The sequence below is a fragment of the Lissotriton vulgaris genome, chromosome 3_2, assembly GCF_964263255.1.
Source record: "Lissotriton vulgaris chromosome 3_2, aLisVul1.2, whole genome shotgun sequence".
Classification (NCBI taxonomy): domain Eukaryota; kingdom Metazoa; phylum Chordata; class Amphibia; order Caudata; family Salamandridae; genus Lissotriton; species Lissotriton vulgaris.
The window spans coordinates 138,220,284-138,241,384 of record NC_141690.1 but is presented as its reverse complement, the minus strand read 5'-3'; the positions used below and the strand labels follow the sequence as shown (position 1 = coordinate 138,241,384).

At 43.6% G+C, this 21,101-nt stretch overlaps 1 protein-coding gene across 1 annotated transcript in view; it reads left to right on the top strand.

Moving 5' to 3' along the window:
• The window catches only part of LOC147725424 (transmembrane protein 128-like), a 186,613-nt gene that overhangs the window by 40,645 nt on the left and 124,867 nt on the right, over window positions 1–21,101 (top strand). Inside the window, exon 2 of the mRNA XM_086964094.1 lies at window positions 3,710–3,851. Coding sequence (XP_086820220.1) covers window positions 3,710–3,851 — 142 coding nt within the window. The remainder of the gene's footprint in view (window positions 1–3,709; window positions 3,852–21,101) is intronic.

Here is a 21,101-nt window from a genome sequence, read left to right as displayed (position 1 = left end):
TTGCGGGATAGGAGAGAGCGGGAATATATAGGAGGGATCAGAGACGCTGCAGGTGTGCTGCAACATCGGGACGGAACGAAGACGGACATTTTTGGACGCTTTTACGCCGAGTTGTATACGGGTGATCACTTGGACACGGAAACACAAAGAGGGTTCTTGCAACGTTTGCCCTTATCGCGAGTATCTAGAGAATGGAACGACTTATTGGAGGCGCCAATTTCTAGAGAGGAGGTTCTCTCCGCCATCAAAAACTTGAAGTTACACAAGGCCCCGGGTCCGGATGGTTACACCGCGGTCTTTTATAAGACATATGCTACCGAGCTGTGTGACTTCCTAGTGGCTCTCTTTAATGATATGGCGTCGTCCGGAACGTCCACAGGGACCCTGGCCGAGGCGGTGATCACGGTCCTGCCGAAACCAGGGAAGGACCCGGCGCAATGTGCTTCATTTCGCCCCATAGCCTTACTTAACATTGACGCAAAATTTTGCTCGGTGATCCTGGCGAGCCGCTTACAGGATTTGATGCCGGCGATCATCCACCCAACCAGTCTGGCTTTATTAAAGGTCGCCAGACCCACGATAAAACCCGTAGAGTGGTTCACCTCATTGAAAAGGCGGACAGGTTCCGCATTCCGGCTGTGCTTGTGGGCCTGGACGCGGAGAAGGCCTTTGACCGAGTGGATTGGGGCTTTCTGTTTAATACGCTGACGGCTTTCGGCTTTTCTGACAAATTCATCACTATGGTGAAGGCAAACTTTTGCAGCCCACGCTCGAGAGTAGCAGTGAATGGCCACCTATCGGCCTTCTTCCCACATCCGCGGGGCACCAGACAGGGATGTCCCCTCTCTCCCCTGCTGTTCGCGCTCAGTATTGAGCCTCTGGCGGTGGCGGTGAGGGAACATGAAGGCGTGAAAGGCATACCGTTCACGGGAGAGCAACACAAAATCTCGCTCTTCGCGGACGACATCCTGTTCTCGGTGGCGGATCCGGCTGGTTCCTTGCCTTGCATTAAGGAGATTTTACTTGAATTTGAGGATGTGGCGGGATTTAAAGTGAACTATGGCAAGTCTTATATTTTGAATTTGACTCTCTCACAAACTGACGTGGCTCATGTGCGGGCGTTGACACCATTGGCGTGGGCAACCGGTTCGATTGTTTATCTGGGAGTCCACCTGACTCTGACGGTGGGTAAACTGTTCGCGGCCAACTTCCCACCCCTCCTGACGAAGACCCGGGCCGAATTGGAGAGGTGGAAACCTAAATTCCTGTCCTGGCTAGGTAGGATACATGCGATCAAAATGGTCCTTCTCCCCAAATATTTGTACCTATTCCAGGCCCTGCCTATTCCGCTGGATAGCGCCTACTTCCGACAGCTTAAAACGCAGATACTGCGATTTGTCTGGCAAGGGGGCCGAGCACGTCTGTCCTTCACAGTCTTGCGCCGGCCTCGGTCGGAGGGTGGGGTCGGTCTGCCGGACCTGCATCTCTATTATAAGGCTGCCCAATTGAGGGTCATGGTGGAATGGTCGCAGCAGCTATCAGAAAAGCATTGGCTGCATATGGACCGGAGTGTGGCTGGTCGGTCCATTTGGGATTTTGCCTAGAAACCGAAGAGGGACCGCCCCTTGAACGCCTACATCAGTACCCCCACGGGTACCACGCTGAAGGTCTGGGATACCTTGGCTACTGATGAGCGGTGGACAACTTTCCCGTCTCAGTTTACGCCCTTGCATTTCAATCCGGCCTTTCCACCGGTGCTTGCCGAGGGGCCCTTTGACGCATGGAGGGAGGGTGGGTGTAGGGCACTAACTCACCTGTTTCATGGCTCTGACCCTTTGACCTTTGCTAACTGTATGCGGGACTATCAGGTGCCGCGGACTGATAGGTATCGGCATGTCCAATTGCTACATTGGGCCACGTCGCCAGGAGTGCTGGAGGCAGCTACGAAGCCTCCCTCGAAGTTTGAGGCTTTTTTGCTGCGAACGTCTACCATGAAGGGAGCCATCTCCTTCCTATATCAATTACTGCTTCAATCTGAACAGTCACCTAGGCCACGCTATATGGAGCAATGGGAGGAGATGGTGGGAAGGGATGTAACCGACGCCGAATGGTCAGCGCTTTGGAGGGATATGACCCAATTTAACCACTCGGTCCACTTAAGGGAGGCTCACTTAAATACTCTCACGCAATGGTATATGTGTCCGACTAGGCTCCACCGTATCTATCCGGCTACCTCGGATAAGTGCTTGAGGGGATGTGGACTCCTGGGGGACTTCCGCCACATTTGGTGGGACTGCCCGGTGATTAGGCCTTACTGGGACGAAATTCTCTCCCATATCAAAGATATCCTTCAATATCCTATAGAGGACTCTATGGCCTTTGTGCTGTTGGGTCTGCGAGACCCCGGTCTTGAACACCAGACGCGATCTGATAAAAAGATTCTGTGGTTGTGCTTGGGGGCAACCAAGCTCACATTGGCGGCAGCATGGAAACGGAAGGAGGCACCAGCGATATCCCTTTGGCACGCAAGACTCTGGAGGCTTTTGAGCCTAGAAAGAATGGCGGACATCTTCCTCGGTAATTACAAGAATTTCACGCACATGTGGGGTCCCTTGGTAACCTTCCTATCTAAAGGCTTGCCTTCGGCTGTTTGCCCAGCATCATTGAGATCTCTACACCTTTTCCAAATTTAGTGTGGCTGCTGAATGTATGTGGTAAGTGTGTGTCACCGTCATGGGGGGGGGAGGGGGGAGGGGCAGGGGCCGGGGAGTTGCATTTTTTCTTTCTTTTTCCTCATTGCAACCGAGGTGCTTATTCTCGCCGATTGGTGCATTTCAATGGTTTGGTATAACCTGAAGACCTGCTTGCTATGGAACATCCTGATTTCACAAGGCTCAGCACCGATGATGCTTTCTCTTATTGCTTTCTTTTTGCAGGTACCTGGACTGATTGGCTTGATTTCTTTTCTTTGCGATGTAGCATCACCACCGTTTTAATTTGATTTCTTTCCCCTGTGTGGGGACATGTACGGCATCTCGGTGCTACTTCCTTATGTCTTTCCTTTTTGTTATATGCAAAAAAAAAAAAGAAAAGCACCTGCTCCATTAATTAGGTGTGCACATGCATTCACAGAGATGCTGTGCATCCTGGCTACAATTATTTGGCAATGCCAAAAGGGTCTCAAAGGAGATACCTAATGGCTTTGCAAATGCTTGTTATTATTTATCAATTGATTTTCGATCAGTAAATAGTTAAAAGAAAAATATGTCGTGCCCCTGTCATTTTGTGGAAGCGTGCATGTGTAATGATGCACGTGCGCACTACAAAATTATGGTGCCATATCATTGCACATTTGTTTTTCATTTGGCCATTTTGCCGATGCTATCTAGCATTGCCAAAAGGCATTGGTAAGCTAGTTAGTCCGAGGTGAGACCTATTGTCTTTGTAAATGCTTGTTAAAAATAAATTCTTTGGAAAACAACCCCTTCTTCACCTACAGATCCCCTTCTGTAGAAGTTTGGACTCACTCATTTCACTCCCAATACAGCCTTCGTATTTGAGATATTTTGAGGGCTGCTGTCCAGCCCTAGCTCTAAATTTGATTTGTTCTTGATATATAATGATTCTTCTATGCAGCGCTGTGATGTCTTGTTCTGAGAAGGAACGCTACAACTATAAACATGAAGATATCTTTCTACTTTGTTTTTAGAGATTCCTGAAAAAGAAAAGACAAAACAAAAGCCACTTCACAGAGTTAATGTTCATTCGGTATTTTGGATCTTGGCATCAGTTGCTGCAACTTATTATGTAGAGTTTTTTAAAGTTTTTAAAGAACACGTACAAGAAGGCAGGTAAGCTGGCTTTATACCTATACTTTTCTCACAACTGCTGTTGTAAGACTACTGCTCTCCCAAAAAATATTATTCGAGACTCAGGTGATTTGCTGTATTATTTTATTAGCCTTTTAATAAAGACATCTAATGTCTAGCATTGAGAAAACCGGCTTAATTTTCAGATATGAATAGTCTCCAGGTTATGGCAGGAGATTGATTTGTGAGGAACCTGTTTTTTTGCCAACTTGACCATGCATGAAGTGGAGCGGAAAGGAATTTTCTTTCTCGGAGGACCATGAATGAAGCATAGTGGAAGTGGGGTGTTGGAAAGCCGAGGTACTTACCAATTAAAGAAACTATGAACAAAGCTAAATAAATCACATTTTCCAAATACTTTGGTTAAAAAGCCATGGGTCTCAGAGACAAATTGTCTTTTCTCTTAATATCTCAAAAACGACTGAAAGGATTTACGCTAGTTTTCAAAAAAGGTCACTTTCTGGACCAACAACTAACTTTCTGCCAAATTTGGTGTAATTCCTTTAGCAGTTCGGGCTGTAGTTGTGTCTAAAATCTCTATGGGAATTAACTCGGGGAAAACTCCTTTTAGGACCACCCCTTTTTCTCAGCCCCAGCTTAATGGATCACTACTAAACTTTCAAGACAGCAACTGGAGTGAGCGTCATACTAGTTTTGAAAGTTTTGCGAGGATTAATCAAACAACACCAAAGTTATTGTCAAATGAAAAAATGCTCTTCCTATGGAAACTAGGTCTTAACTATAACTACCTACTAATAAAAAAATCCTAAAGGCCTTTAACCCGTTAACCGCAGCGGTAATTCCGCCGCGGTGCGGGCGTTTCCGGGCGCGGGTGGGGCGCCGTCGGCCAATGGCCGACGGCAGCACTGGGCAGGTAGTGCTGCCGTCGGCCATTGGCCGACGGCAGCAATTAAGGGGTTAAACTGTTCCTCAAAAAATTGATTGTTTTCCTTCTCTTAGGCACCACATAGGCAAAGCAGACAAAGACCACTGAGTTTCCTGAAAGTTAAATTTATTTATTTATTTATTTTGAAAGTTTTATATAGCGCGAACAAGATCTTTGCAGATATCAGAGCGCTTTACAAAGGCAGGGCATACCAACAAAAGAGTGAAACTCAGATCATTAGGGAGTAAGGTAAAACAGGTACATCAATATGCAGATATTACAGATAGATGTGTGCATATAGAGTCAGGTAAGTCAATAATACAGGTAGCACAGTCGCAGTGAGCAGGCAGAACAATGGCTTCCATGTGCACCCTGCTATATGATGAGCAGCATAAACAAATAAAATCTGGTGAGTTCCGTATGATGTGATGTGCGACATCACAGAGTGCTCCTCCTTTCCTGTCCAGAAGCATTGTGCTACCAGGCAGAGTGCCAGTAAGCCTGGTGTGCTCAAGAGTTCTTGCTTCCTGTATAGCGCTAGAGAAATAGTTGCCGCCTTGAGGATGCTCAAGGGTGGTTTACGTGCCTGGACACATTCCAAGTGGTTCTCAAGAAGAAAGCTCAAGCTGCAGATTTAACAGTCTAAAATCAGCTGGCACTCCGAATTGGAGCCTGTGCCTTAGCTTTAAGGTACAGAATATAACATAAAGTAAAAGTGCACTCACTGGAAGCACAGTCCAAAAAATCGTTTCCGACAGAGTTTGAAAGTCCAAGCGAGAAGAAGCAGGAAAGTATGTTGAGGTCTTTGATCCTGGGTTCTTTGTTGTTCTGAGATTGCTTGTTGCCAGTGTTAAGTTCAATGAAACACCAAAGGCTCCACGTGAATAGATTATTTGTATTCAATGAGCAGGAAGGTAACAAAGACCCCATCAACCGCCACAGTCTCTCTAACACAACTGTTTTCTAACATTCTAAATCCTTAGTAACCATTGCAACTCTCTAGAATACCCCAGGAAGATTCCTCCATACTGAATGTTGCGCTCTAAGATTCCATTCCCATCCATTAAAGGCTTGAATAAGATTTCTTTAGATTCAGAAAAGAATGAATAACACACTACTTATGGCTCACGCCAATCCTGATGTGATGCTAGGACTCACTACTGGGCATACACCATTTCCAAAATGCTAAATACATTTGCAACATGCAGTATATTTTGGGATTCTTATTATTATTTGTTCTTATTTTTTGTTTGAGTGCCGCCTTCTGCACACTAAGGTACCATACTATTAGTCTTTTAAAGTTGGTTTACTCAGTGGTGTGCACTTTACAAGTACTTTCCCTCACTAATGGATTCTTACCTCTTAACCACTATGAATGTGGTATTGGTACACCTAGTGAACAAGCATTTGCAATGCAATAGGTCTTGCATTTGTTAATGTTAGAGCTGTTGTCATTGAAAATAACAGTGTTTTTACATTTCTTTTCAATTTACAGTGGAGTTACTATATTTGCTTTGCACTATTGCCAATGGTGTAAAATAGCAAAAGTAAAAAGCATTGTCATTTTCAACACCAACAGCCCTAACTTTGACAAATGGGAGACCTATAGCATTGGAAATGCAATCAGTCTCAGATTTGTTGGAGTCATTGGCAATGTTTTTTACCTAGCCATGTTGCAGGGTGCTGTATTGTATGTAGCCAAAAGAGGTCCCATGGGACCTCTTTTGGTCACATACCGTACTGCACCCTGCAGGAGATATGGTAAATCCACCCTACCCATAATTCATTACATGCAAGACTAGTATCACGACTACATTCAAATAGCTATGTCCATATATACAATTAGTATCTTTGAAATGTGACAAACAAATTATTATATTGATTCCGGATTAGGTTATGCTCTGTTTGGAGCTGATGAAGGGACATTTATAGAAGGTCTTGTATAAATGTGAGATGTGCTTGTGAGTAAAGTAAACACTGCTAGCCTTGCTTAGGGCCAAGCGTATGTCCTGCCTGAAGGCAGGAAAATAGCGTTTTGAGGTTGTAATTGAAACCTTGGGAGGACCAACACATATAACACGGGGTGTCCACATGAGAGGTTACAAGAAGAGACAAGGCGGTAATAAGGAGGGACTACTAAGCTCAGTGACCTATGAAAAGCCACCATTTACATAGGACAGAGAAAGGAGGCAATTAAAAAGATGGGCGAAAAGCGGGTGGAGCTTTATGCCCATAGCCTGAATACAACATGTCTCGAAGAGACAGCGCAGGCACTGCCTAGGCGAGACCAAAAACTGCAGCAGAGTGGATCCTAGTGCAGTTGTCGGGGTTCCTTGCTTTGTGCCCCCTCTGTCTGAGTTAATCATGCTTTTTTATCAGGGTCCACAACTGAAGCTAAAACAAGGTGTTTTAGACTTCGCTGCACACAGTAGTTTCCTTAGGTATTTAGGAAATCATTCCTGAAAACATCCATGTGATGGAGCAGAGGGAGAGTGCACTTAGTACTAAAATGCTGTATAATGTTTTGGTCCACCTATGTTTCCTGGAGTATTTTCGTAAACATTTATTCAGCTGAAAATAGATACTTAGTGTGCTTTAATAGTAATTATATGTAATACATATAATGTTGCTCTTGAACAGTTGTCCACGATTAGCATGAGACCACAGTATTTTGCATTGATAAACTATTGCACTGTATATTTTATCAGCGCTCCAATTTATCTGGCTCTAGGATTCCTGAATAGAGGCTTTGCCTTCATTAGTGAAGTAATCTAAGAGTTCTGTTGCACAGACCCAATATCGTGATCACTACTGCTTGTGCCTTTTTGTATTATTTATAAACCGCAAATTTGAGTATTAATATAATAGCTACATAATTTCCTGCTGTTGGCCTTAAGGTGCTAAAACATTGTACAAACCATTGTGCCCCGTTTGACCTATTTTGATAAGTCTGATATTCCCTCCTTTCAACAAGGACACCACTTAAATCAGAACTGTGATTTACATTCAAACCTTTGAACTGCTGAACCCTGGTTATTAAGGTGAACAGCCATTAGTGCGCGGCTGTTTCTACGCATACCGTTACTTCGCAAGCGTTTCTATGCATGCGATGTAACAACGCATTGCTTTTAGTACGCTGCTGTTACATCACATGCGCAGTAACGCCGCATGCGTAGGGGGCGAGCGCCGCACTTGGAGCTCGTCGCGGTGGACATTTGATCCTGTGAGGGGTCTGCTGCTGCTTTTCCGGGTGCCACTCTCTGCGCCTGCCCTCGTGCCTGCCCACAACGGAGGAAGTCGGAAGGGGGAGAAGATTTGAACAACACGTGGTAGAGGTAAGTGGGGCTGTGTAGGGGCGTGCAGGGGCTGTGCAGGGTTGTGCAGGGTTGTGTATTGTGTTAGTGTAATGTAGAGTTGTGGGTTGTGTACTTGTATTAGTTTAGTATAGTGTAGAGTAGTGTTGGGGGTTGTGCAGGGTAGTGTTTGGGAGTAGGGACAGGACTGGGGCTAGGGGCAGCGTTGTGATGGGGATAGTGTTTTAGGGTTTAGGGTAGTGTTTTGGGGTTAGTGTAGGGTTTTAGGGTTTAGGGTAGTGTTGTGGGGTTAGTGTACTGTAGGGTTCAAGGGTTTAGGGTAGTGTTGTGGGGTTAGTGTAGTGTAGTCTTTTAGGCTTTAGGGTAGTGTTGGGGGTTGTGTAGGATAGTGTTTGGGAGTAGGGACAGGACTGGAGCTAGAGGCAGAGTTGTGCTGTAGGGTTTAGGGTAGTGTTGTGGGGTTAGTGTAGTGTAGGGTTTTAGGGTTTAGGGTAGTGTTGTGGGGTTAGTGTAGTGTAGGGGTTTAGGGTAGTGTTGTGGGGTTAGTGTAGTGTAGGGTTCTAGGGTTTAGGGTAGTGTTGTGGGGTTAGTGTAGGGTTTTATGGTTTAGGGTAGTGTTGTGGGGTTAGTGTAGGGTTTTATGGTTTAGTGTAGGGTTTAGGGTAGAGTCGGGGTTTGTGCAGGGTAGTGTTTGGGGTTAGGGACAGGACTGGGGCTAGGGGCAGGTGGTGCTGGGGGTAGTGTTTTAGGGTTTAGGGTAGTGTAGTGTAGTTTACTGTTTTAGTGTGTAGTGTCGGTGGTGGTTTTGATGGGTAGTGAAAGAGTGTAGGGAGCGGAGTAGGGAAATGTGTATGTTAGTGTAGGGGGTACGGTTTAGGGTAGTGTAGTGGTGTTTCAGTAGTGTAGTTTAGGGTAGTGTAGTGTGTTAGATGTGTAGGGTAGTGTATTTTCTATGACATGTTATTTCGCATACTATTTTTATTACTAGGCAAGTTTGTACTTTGCATACATTAACACTTTCAAAGTAATGGTATGCGAAGTAAAACCTTGCGTAGTAACGGTTATTGCTAAGTAATAACCGCGTAGTAATGGCATGCGAAATAACCTGTCATATTTGGTTATTGATTCTAAAACAGATTCTCATATATTAACCATTATCTGTTGTTTTCATCTGCTGTAAAAATGCAGAATAACTTGACTTCAATAATGCTTTGAACTGGTTCGAGAAACCTAACCTGAAGTTAAAAAGCCAAGATTTCCATTAATCTCTCAACTAAGATTAATATTCTGAACTCATATAAGATTAATCAGTGAGGATGAGAGGTCATTTTACAAGACTGTCAGAAGTTCACAAAGGCCTACTAATGACCAGTAGTAATTTCTAAGACTTAATATGTATATTCACCTCAAAATCCAATTTAGTTTCTGGCACCCTTACTGTCGATGTTTTAACTGTCCTCGCCGCCTAATTCCTGCTCATCTGTCTTTGGCTACTCATCACATTCTATTTTTGCCTGAATCTGGCTTGTACCCCGATGTATTCTGAAGATCCATTGCGCTTTTAATTGGGAGCAAGAAAGGTAATATTTTCATACTTAATTACATTAAACAAATACACTTGTTACTTGTTGTAGTAGTTGTAATTCTTCATTGTAATAGTTCTTAACGGTCTTACACACATCTGGGATCCATCCTCTGATTATTCGTATTGTTTTTCACAGCTAAGCTGAATGAAACATTTTTTGTTATAATGCTCGGGTTCATATAGAGCAAGCAACATTTTCAGCATTTTCTTATTTGCCTATAAAGCTCCATACACAGACCTTATCTCCGCCGTGGAAAGCTTTATTTTTAGGTCTGATCATACTAATATAATTAATTAATCGATTTCAGTTTAGCCGTTCATTCAAGTCATAGATATGTTCCCAACATTCAAAATTTACCGTTTTCAAAATACTAATTTTAGTTGATTCTCAAGAGTGGTTACTCTGTTAATCTTGTTTCCAATAATGCCTCTTGATTGCTGTCCTTACCCGACTTCTGAGTGTAGCCTGTTGCACATATTTTATTTGTTAACTTTCTTGATTGCTTGTCATAAGTAATCACATCAGAACAGTTCCTCTAATTCAAAGATTCTGTGCAGACTTTAGGTAGTCCCATTTCAGTGTTGGGTGTCGATTCTTAAAAGCGAATCCATATTAGTTATCTTATTAAACCTTTTAGACAGCCAGCATGTGCATATATCCACAGAGCTAGAAATGTTGGCATTGATTGGACGTTTAATGTTCTCCTTTTGACTATGCAACCAATTAAAGGAGGACTCTGGTTATGACTTATTCTCATTCCAATGATGGAAATGTCAGCAACATATCCCCTCTAGCACCTCTCCTAGGGATTGGAATGTCTGTACATACAGATATTCCATGCTTGGTGCTGCTAGTCACAGCCTTTGATAGCACCTCCAACATAAAGGAGCGACTGTTCATCACCCTTGAGCACCCTTGATTATTAAGGATTTAGTTGTTGAGTAAGGCCAATAAATATGATGGATCAGATCCTATACAACTGATAGCTGTGGTGTACCAGTGTATAAAGATTCTATTTTAAAACTGCCTAGATGTTTTGAGTGTCTTTAAGTTTTTCATCAAGATGTGCAGCATATCAGTCCTACTCCTTTCTCAGGATGAAATCTTCCTGACCAAAGCTCTGAAAAACCAACAACACTATTGCTTGAGAGTTTCAAGCAGGGAAACTAAACCTGACACAGGAGGGTGCTACAGGGTTTGGAACATTCGCTTTATTCATTCTTTAAGTGTATAGCAGAGCAGGGTTTGCCATATTGGCTGGCAGAAATTCAGCATAACCAGTTGGTGGTTCTCATTGACAGAGGCCGTAGGGACCTTGCGGTAGCCGTTTGCATCTGATGTCGTCATTTTGCTTCCTCTTTATACACAGTGAAACTCTAGAGGAAGATTACTCCGCCTTGGTACGCCTGTTGTAGGATGAGCTCTTTGTTTGTGGTAAGAGATTGAACAGCCTCTTGCTTTTTGGGAGATACTTTGTGATGGTCGTTTAATCTCTTAATCTGTAATTTCTCAATCTTTTTAATACTGTCTTTTCAAAAGCTGTCAATTTGGCAGAAATTATGCATGGTATAACTAGCATTTAGATTTTTTTCTCCTTATTGTTTATGTATGTTTTAATGAATCCTGCTCGTTCTCACTAAAATATTGGTCTATACTTATTTTCTCACAATTTGGGGTAGCTAAAAGTGTCATGGGAAACAGTAAGGACAACCGCCAGACCTTTATTTACGATTTCAAGTTGTTCAGAATTTTAAATTGTTTTGGTTAAGGTTTCTTCCGAGAGTAGTATCAAACAGACAAAAGATGAAGGGCAGAATGCTTGCAATAGTCGAAACCACCGACGATCCACTCTTAGGAAGATTCTCTCAGCTATCATCTTGGTCCCAAAACTGTACATTTATGGCAGAGCAGCGAGGATACTAGGGCCTACTTCACTTTGCTGCTGCTACTACTGGTAAATGTACAGTTTTTACAAATGTATGTTTCTAGGCACAATGAAAGTGATTTCTACAGAATCACACAATTTTCTGTCATATGTAAAGGGTGTAATCCAAACCTATGTCCCAGGCTCGAAAAGCTGCAACTTAGTCACTAGAACACAGTCATGATGGAAGGTATTCCAGAACGTTATGGTCTGGTGCTGATCCTTAATTGCTTGCTTCCACTTGGTGGCATCCTGGAACAAAGTAAACTTCAGTCCTCCAGGTTGCTGTTTACAATAGTATTAAAAACAAACCTCTGCCAGCCTCTGCTTGCTAACTATGTTTGTTTTTGGTATTATGTATTGACTTAATATATTTTGTAAGTTTTTGTTGTGTGTTGTTTTATTTTGCACAGATGGCTGAAGTGTCTGCCTGTAATGCAACTGGTGCTCATGTAAAGTGCTCTGATACCTTCGGGTCGAGTTTGTGATAAACAAAAGTGAAAGGTGTTCTGTTTTAATTTGGTTAAAGAGCTTTGAAGGTACATTTTGCTCCTCCTTTCACTTTCGACTTGCAAAAATTGTAAATAATCTTGTTTGTCGCCATCTCTTTCTTCAGCTGTAAATAATTATGGTGTCTGGGGCAAGTAATCAATTGGGAAGGGGTATAAGGCATATTGCGACTACGTCCCCCAAATATGATTTGAATTAACATATGTGTGTTGGAAGCTGTACAGCGATTACACCGCTGCTGGGTCCCTTGTGGCTGTACCCTGGGCTTTTGTTGGGGGAAGCATGGGATTGCTGATAATGTGAGGTAGGTCTGTGCGGAATTTGCGTAGTCGCGCTCCGCAAACCTCAGCGAAACCATAAAAAATCTCCAAGCAAGAGGAATTTCCGCAAACACGCGGAATTGCTTGCCCCGCCTGTTCGCGATGTGTTTTTGCATGCTCGCAGGGAAATATGTCGCTAACTTGCCAATGCGGTCGCTAATGGGTGCGGCCATCTTGTTTTTCACTTGTCCTGCCTGTTTGCGATGCCTATTTTCTGTTCCAGGTCGCGTATTACATGCTCCTGCCTGTTCGCGATGAATATTTCCTGTTCGGGAACATGTATTACGTGTTCGCGATGATTTTTGCATGTTTGGGGGGAAATATTGTGCAAACTTGCCCATGCGGTCGCGTCCATCTTGTTTTTCGCTCCATTGGTATGGTTCTAGGCCTGGTTTTCTATCCTCCATCTATCTTTGCAATCCTTTGTTTCTGTACACTTTTTTAAAATCTTTTTTATTTGTTATGTTATATGTCATAGAGAATTTTTATTGTGCACTATTACTCTAGAGTGTCCTGGTCCTTATCTATCTCTCTATTTTCCTGACTCTATATTTTGAGTTTTTTTTCTACTTTTTGTTACTTTTTCTACTACTTTTTTACTATTTTGCTATAATCTTGCCTTTTCTCTTACTTACTTTTCCAATTCCTCCCTTTTCTTTTTCGCCCCACCCCCCTCGAGTCCCGGAACCATGTCCAAGGGAGAGGGCAAGGGAAAAGGCAAGGCTTCCCGCAGCCCCGACGAGCCCACATGGAGTGCAGGCACAGGCCTTATTTGGTGAGGCGGAGGACGCAGCACTTGTTTTTTTTGTCCAGCGCCACCTCCTCCTAACCCTGGCTCTGGGTACGGGTACGGGCTCCAGGAGCGTCACCAGCAGTGGAGAAAGGTGCGCCAGGCAGTGTTTCGCTGCTCTGGTGTCCGGCGAACCAATACCCAGCTGATGCACCGATGGTCCGATATCCTGGACCGCTAGCTGGACCTGTTAGGAGTGGAGGTCACGGGGCTTGGTGAGTAGCCATTTAATATTTCTACTTTATGTTCTTCTGCTCTGTGTTCTACATTGCGAATACATTTTTTCCAGAACAGCAAGAATGCGGCTGCTTACATTGCAGGTAAATTACATTTGAAAATCTTCTGTGATTGTTATGACAGGTGCTCGGCGCTACTAGTCTTACTTATTTGCAACTTTGCGCTCGCTTAGCATGATTATGTAAGAGTTTACTTTAGAGAACTTAAGTTAGGTACTGCTAGAGAGACTCTAGTCCTTCCTTTGTCCTCCTGCCACTAAGAAGAGATAGTGGTGGATTGATAGGGTTAGTTAATTGTTATTAATAGATAATTATTTAGTGGTCTGCATGACACATCATCTGTCACGACACATGTTGCTGAGTGCTGCTTACCCCAGTCCTTAGTAGAACCTTTTGTAGTTTGTTTATTGAGTGGTAATATAGGCTTATTATCACTAGCAGAACATCAGCAGGAACCAACCAAATCTACAATTTGGTGTATGCAAAAATTTATCCATGTATCTTCCATATATGCATTTTTGAGGCTTAAAATAAATTGAAATGCAGACTTAGTGAACAATTGGCCCATCTGGAATAGGTGGGCTAGGTCATTTTGTACTTGAGCTTAGTGAGTATTTTGGAATTAGAATGGACACTGGAATAGTGTTCATAAATATATTAAATAATTACAAAACGGACCGCGAACTCCGCAATACTAGTTGACCAGATTTAGATAGGTCAATTTTATTGCAATTTTTGTTTCCATAAAAAAATTTCCGCGTTTTTTACATTTTTCTATTTGTTTCACACCAACAACCCATGTTTGTCTCTTTCTTTCTTACATCTTTCATGATCAGCAACCAGGGGCAGGAAGATGGGGTCGGAGTCGGCCGGGAGCTGTGGAAGATGCCTTCCAGGGCCAGGAACGCTCTTCTATCGAGGGCTCTGCTGCTAGCCCCAGTAAGTCCTCCTGTTGTTAATATTGATAATTATACTTCCCTAAAATTTACTGCACCAGCACCTTATTTTTTCCGAAATAATATTTAAATTTCCTAATTCTGTTTTTTACAAAATCTTCTTCAATGTTCAATCTAGACAATCAGTTTCTAAATTCTTGTAATCCCCGCCTCTAACTGCTTCTGTTAGGACTCTACTACTATTACTATTAGTCTGTCTGTAGTTAAGCTTGCCCAGGTGGCTACTCTTTATTTAAAAGGTTTTAAATAAAACTCCGATTCACCAATCACTCTAGCCACTGAGTCCTCTTCTAGTCTTCTTAATCTTGGGGCTTTTAGATAATATCCACCGACAAAATGCCCAACCATTATTAACTATTGTGATAGGATACTACTGTTGTAGGAATTCTGCACATACAAAACTATGCATAGGACATTGTTGATAGGAGGTTGGACCTTCCTCATACCTCACCCACAATCCCCTGGCCGACTAGCTATAGTGTCTCATTAGCTCGCCGAACCCCCCCGAAGAAACTCAATGATTAGACAACCTAGAGCATAACACTACACTCCCGACCTCTCAGAGTCGTGGAAGCAATGCACGCCCAATTACTCACTCACTCATTTAAGTCAACCCACAAGCTCTGTACGTTGTTCTAGAATGCAGTATACAAGCTAGCATCAACAGCAAAATGCATAGGATTAAAACAATAAATATTGTTACAACTACAAATCCAGAGAAGACAAAAGGGGAAGTCATGATAACTGAACAGTGGTTGAATAACCACCCTCCCCTTGGCAGGAATATAGAATTATGAATGAAGATCTCTGAGCGAATTCTGGGGGGACCCCTCACCTTAGAAGAACCTAGGAGTACTGGTTACATCATAAGCTTTGCAAAGCTATGTTTCGTAGAAGGGAATCTTCTGTCTGTAATGAGAAAAATGGTGTGCATTAGTATATTGCAAGCGTTTCGCAGTCGTGCCAAAAGTGCAGCATGTTATGGCTAAGAAATACGGACTGACCACCAGAACTCCATAACAAAGTTGCTTTTTTTTCGATCTTGTATGCAGCGCTCAGAAGCAGTATGAGCTCATGTGGGCTCAAAGTCTTCTTACACAACAAGCTGCGAGGTAACGTGCTTAAAAATAAAAGAGACAAAGCTAAAATGGTTGCGCAGCTCAGGCTAACTTAGCAAAAAGACTAGCATGACCCTAGAGACCATAACACTACTAGTGTCTACTCTACTGTAGTAGTAACAAATTTGTACTAGTGATGTCTGTTGTATATGTATGTATTAACTTTTGTTTGAATCTTGCTAGTGAAAAAGAATAAATAGGGGGAGGTGTATATGGCATATAAAAAAAATTGTGATGCTTTTTCTAGAACTACCAACCACCAGTACCGGGGCCAGCAACGATGGTGACGCGGCCATTCTGGAGGGGGCAGGAGATGAAGCACCTGCAAGTGCTACCGGGGGTGAGACAGCAGCAGTGGCGGGCAGTGGTAAGTTATCCTTACTTATTGACATTACACTCGCTGCAAGGGTGTACACTGTACTGTTCAGACTTAGTAGGTAAGAAGTTGTGAACAACAGTTGAAGAAGACACCCTTTACTTGGCATTAGCAATAGCATTAGCGGTGGGAGTTGAGTACCAATGGCCTCTTTATCTGACTTTAACTCAGCTGTGAATGGTTTATGGAGAAGACTAAAAGTCAGATCAGATGACCTTGAACGAAACGGGAAAGAAGCGTGGAAGGAGGAAGGATGGGCGAGATGTAATATTTATGACTGGCAGAGAAGGATGTCTAGGATGCATGCATATGTGGCTGATAGGAATCATATGCATGGGTGGTTGAAGGATGGGTGAAAGGTAAAAGAAAAGATGTCTGCCTGGATGAGTGAAACTGTATGGGTGGAGGATAGCAAGACTCCTCAGTGGTGTTTGGGTCAAACTCTAAGCCAAGGCAAGCAAGGAAGGAAAGAACGCATATGTGGTGGTTAAAAAAAAGAAAAGAATAAATGTTTGTTGGTGAAACAAACTAAGGTTTGTTGAGAGATTAAGAAGAATGATAGACATTTACTTTGAATGGATGGATGCCTGGATGGTATCATCATAAATAGCATAGGTGGAGACTGCCACTGGATGAAGAGTCTTAGTTAGAAGAGAATGTGAAAGAAACTGCGACAGAGTAGCAAAGCCAAGGAGAATATAAGTTGTCTTTTTAGAATACTCCCTTGACCCACAGTAGTTTGCATGCACAGCATATATATTGTGTATGTATGTAGTAGTTATCATCAAGTACCTTCCACCGACTCGGAGGGCAACTCCCCTTCCTATGTTAATTTTTTTCCGACTGTGTCAGCCAACCTGCCATAGGTAGCCTATCGGCTGGTTACACAATCAAGCAAAACAAAGTACCTCATGTTGTCCCATATACAAGCAATGATCATTGGATCAGATGTCCTTTGCCTTTTTCTAGAAGTCAGGGCAGGGTGAGTGAATTAAGCAGTTGCCATTGATGTAACAGAGTATGGCCAGTGCCACCCATAATAGAAAAATACGAGCTTCCCCACCTGCAGACAGTAGTAAATAAAACGAACTGGAGTCTGCGTCATGACTCTAGGATGTTTGTCAAGAGAGAAGAAGAAGACTGCTGTACTGTGTACTCTAGTCCATACATAGTGCTAGTATAGTGCCAGAAACTCCCACAAATGTTAGAGGCCGAGGAAGTGCGATGATAGATACGTTTCACAAATGTTATGTACTGTGCTTGCTAGTTCCAATGTGCGACTATGCGTTTAATTTGTGTTACTGTTTTGCTAAGAGTGTTGGTTAATAGTTTTTTTTCTTAATTGATATAGCTACTCCTTCCTAAGTAAAACCATCAAAGTAGGAGTTGGCGGCCATGGCCCAGCGCCGGAAGCTGGAGGCCATCTGCCAAGAATACTGGCAGCTGGTGGCTCTGGCAGAGGAGGAGGCGGCGGCAGCCTCCTCCAATGCCCCGGACCCCAGCGAGGCCCCTCCTGTTGTAAGGTGCCACAGTCAAGCAGCCGCCCACCACCGCCTTTCAATATCCAGCACTGCTGCCCCCCTGTGGATGCAACTGCAGGGCATATACGCACTGCATGCTTTTCCGGAATGTGTGCCTAGAGTAGCAGTTAGAGGACGTGAAGAAGAGGCTAAAAGTCCTGGAGAAGGCAAACCGAAGATCCCGCCAATAACTTGACCCTTTTGCATTGCCCCTTTTTTAATCCTTTTTTGGTGGGTGGGAATTGGGCATTGCGTTGGGGTTTATAGACATTTTAGACATTGGTTGGACTTTATAGTTTTGGACATAGGTAGGGGTTTGGGAGAGGGGTGGGTTGGGTTGGGTGTTATGGGAATTTTTACATAGTTTCTTTTTGTTAGGGTATGAAATTATATTTCTACTTAAACATAGCAATATGTTGTTAACGTATTGTGGGGGGGGAGTTACTGTTTAACGTAACATACATGGTTTCCTTGCTGCTGCAGGGCCGCACCCAGTGTTGGATTTAATAATCTGCTGATTTTGTAACACACAAACAGATAGATGCGGTACCCTTCACTGAGTGACTTGTCCTACTAGTACTGTCAGTCTCTCCTCCTAGTCCATTATTATACCTCCACTAAACTTCTTATGTTACCTGTGATTGATGTTTAAGTTTGGTTTTCCAAGAGAATGGAGATGCCATGGACCTGGTGGTAGTTGTAGACACTGGCAGTAGCATTTGCATAAAAGGAAATGAGACAGTCAGTCACCTGAGACTCTTGGAGGAGTAGTAGAACAAAGTAAATAAAACATAATGATGGCTCGTATAGCCTAGTAAAACAAGTTACAAATTGTAGTTGTGTCGAGTCACTCAACTAGGCCTACACTTGACACAAGCGTAACCTTTAGTGCTGTGTGTAGTATGATGACAAATCCAGTCGATGCCGGCAATTAATGGTGATGGATTAGGTTCCTTTGGTAAAAAAGTTACCTCGCAAATATACTGTTCATGGGTGGGCCAGCAGAAGAAGATCTTTGCCCTGCCTTGAAATTGAATTAGTGTTGCTTTTGCCACATCCACCCCAGTAAGTTTGTGATCAATTATTGGTGTACATTTAATTTAGTCACCCCTCAATAAATCACACAGCCCGGGGGAAGAGGGTTAGGGTTTAATGAATGGTTGGGAAGGGGGGTTTGGGAAAAGGTTTGACAAAGAAAAACAGAACGCATGGCCAAACAACAAAACACAATCTTTGTGAATGACCATATCCATAAATCTGTTAAGGGAGTAAAAGGAAATGCATGCATGATGATGATAACTTGATGGTTAATGATAAGTAGTACTTACTAACTACTACTAGACATTTAGACAGTACAGGGCAGCTGTTAGACCTGTCTGCCCTTTGGGTAGCTCCTCCTATTATTTATTTATTTTTGACCCCTTTTTGCCCCTCAAAACCCTTAATTTTTATGTCCACTGAATTTTTGCGGTGTTGGCTAGGGGTTAGATGCTCTTTGGCCCTCGTAGTCCTTTTCCCTGAGGCCTAGGTGCCTCTTCTGACTAAAAACCATCCAGACTTACAAAATGGTGGACAACAACTGCCATAACTGCCACCCCTGAGACCTGACCCGTAGGGAAGAATAGGAGCACTCTAGAACCTTCTGGTCCCTTCTGGACCTCCTAGGGTCAGCCTATGTAAGGCCAGAACCAGGGCGTCAATTTTTGAGTTGGTGGAGAGTGTCTAGAGGAGGTTGAGTTATAGTTGGTGAGGAGTGAAGCAGTAGTTAAGGGAGAAAAGCACACTGTGAGGGGTTAGATCGACCCACGGGCCGGCTGCTCTACTGTGCTGGTCTGTTCCCCTTTCTACAGACTAAGCCCTAGCACCGATATCAATTCCCTAGCTCCAACTATTGACCCGTGCCTGGAGAGTAATTTGGTTGGACTTTCCGGGATTAGCGGCTGACTGGCTGAGAAATCACCCAGAGAGGCTCCCAACTATAGGGGGTTAATTTCTGCCTGTCCGCCCCTTCAGGAACTGAGCTGGACTGTCGCCTTGAAGCGCGAGTGGAAGCAGTATTCCGACGGTTCACCCGAAGTCCTGAGTGCTCGAAAGGTAAAGGAAAGAACCCTACCGTGTGAGGGCCTGCTGCGTTGTCCCTGCCTCGAAACAGCTGTTGCATCCACTCCGGGTCGTTCAGGAGGGCCAGCGGGAAGAGCCGCTAAAAGAACCCGTCTAGGAGGCTGGCTTCGCGGAAGTCGGAGTTGAAGAACCAGTGACGCGGAAAAAGGGGGCGGGAGACCGAGGAGGTTGTCCGTCGTCTGTTTCCACCCTTCTCGACGCCTGAGGGGAGGGCGGAGCGCTGAAGAATCAACAACGCGGAAGGAGGAAGTACGGGGAGATTCCGGACCTGTCTACCGCCGGAGCTGTCAACGCCAGGTCAGAGGGCTCCTCGGAACAACGACGCTGAGGTGAGCGGAGGTAGCGGAGCTGCGGTGCTGGACTGAGGCGAAACTCCCGGTAAGAGCGAGGGGAAGGAAGCGCTGAGTCTAGCGGATGTCGATGGTGCCTTACTGAGCCTCGTGGAAAAGAGTCTGAGTCACCACCGGCTACCGACATGGAATAGAGACCCAAAACAGATCGCTGAGACCAACTGTAAACCAGACTGGGGTACACGTTAGGCAGTATTTCAGCAAATAAGTGACAGAGCAGAAAGGGTGAAAGGTGATTATCCCCACCAAGATCTGGGAACTCCATCGTGACGATTGCCTAAGCAACTTCCCTGAATCTATTTAAGAGTGCTATAACTTAGAACTGAGAAGGCATATCACTGTATCTTTTTAAGAGTGCTATAGCTTAGAACTGAGAAGGCATATCACGGTATCTTTTTAAGAGTGCTATAGGTAGAACTGAGCAGGCATTGTACTAAACCTATTTATATGTGAAGACTGAACTACCTCATTCTGGGTGTAGGAAATATTAATGCTTGCTAACTTCTGAGCTTATGATGCATGTCTTATTTGTTTAAGGTGCAAGAGTTGTTAAAGAACTCTTCTTTCAGGGTAAAGGAACGTCAGGAAATGCCAGTAATGATTTTTCTTCTGTAAAAACTGTCTAGTTGCTGATTTCTTTTATGCAAAGCTAATTTATGTGCTGTGAGTAAAGACTGCTAAGTAACCACGGAGATTTAAAGATAACTTTTATAAAACAACTCGTATTTTTCTAAAAGTGGTGTAGAGTCCTTCTTTTTGAGTGGATGGATGTTATGTTACTGAAGGGTATGACGCAAACTTAACACAGGTACTTTGGAGTTAGGCCTTCCCATTTAGAGCCAAGCTACCCTAGGTGACTTGGAGATCCCAGGTCCAACAGCAGCAGTATATTAATATTATGCAATTTGCCTTGCCTGTCTGCCCTCATAGAGACCCGGATTACATACACTTTGTGTTCCGTTATACCGGGCTTACTTTTAAAGACAGCAAAGACAATTTTAAAATAGCTGTAGGGATGAATAATAAGCAGAGAACAAACATAATAATAACAACAACACACAGTAGTAATGATTGAAGACAAAAAATGAATCAAATTATTTGAAAGATGATGAGAGTTGATACTGTTACTGTATGTTATCCCGGTCAAATGGGGAGTTGCATCTCAGCATTCCTCTTGGTCCTCCCTTCCATGGATGCTCCGTCCATCCATCAATCTTGGGTGACG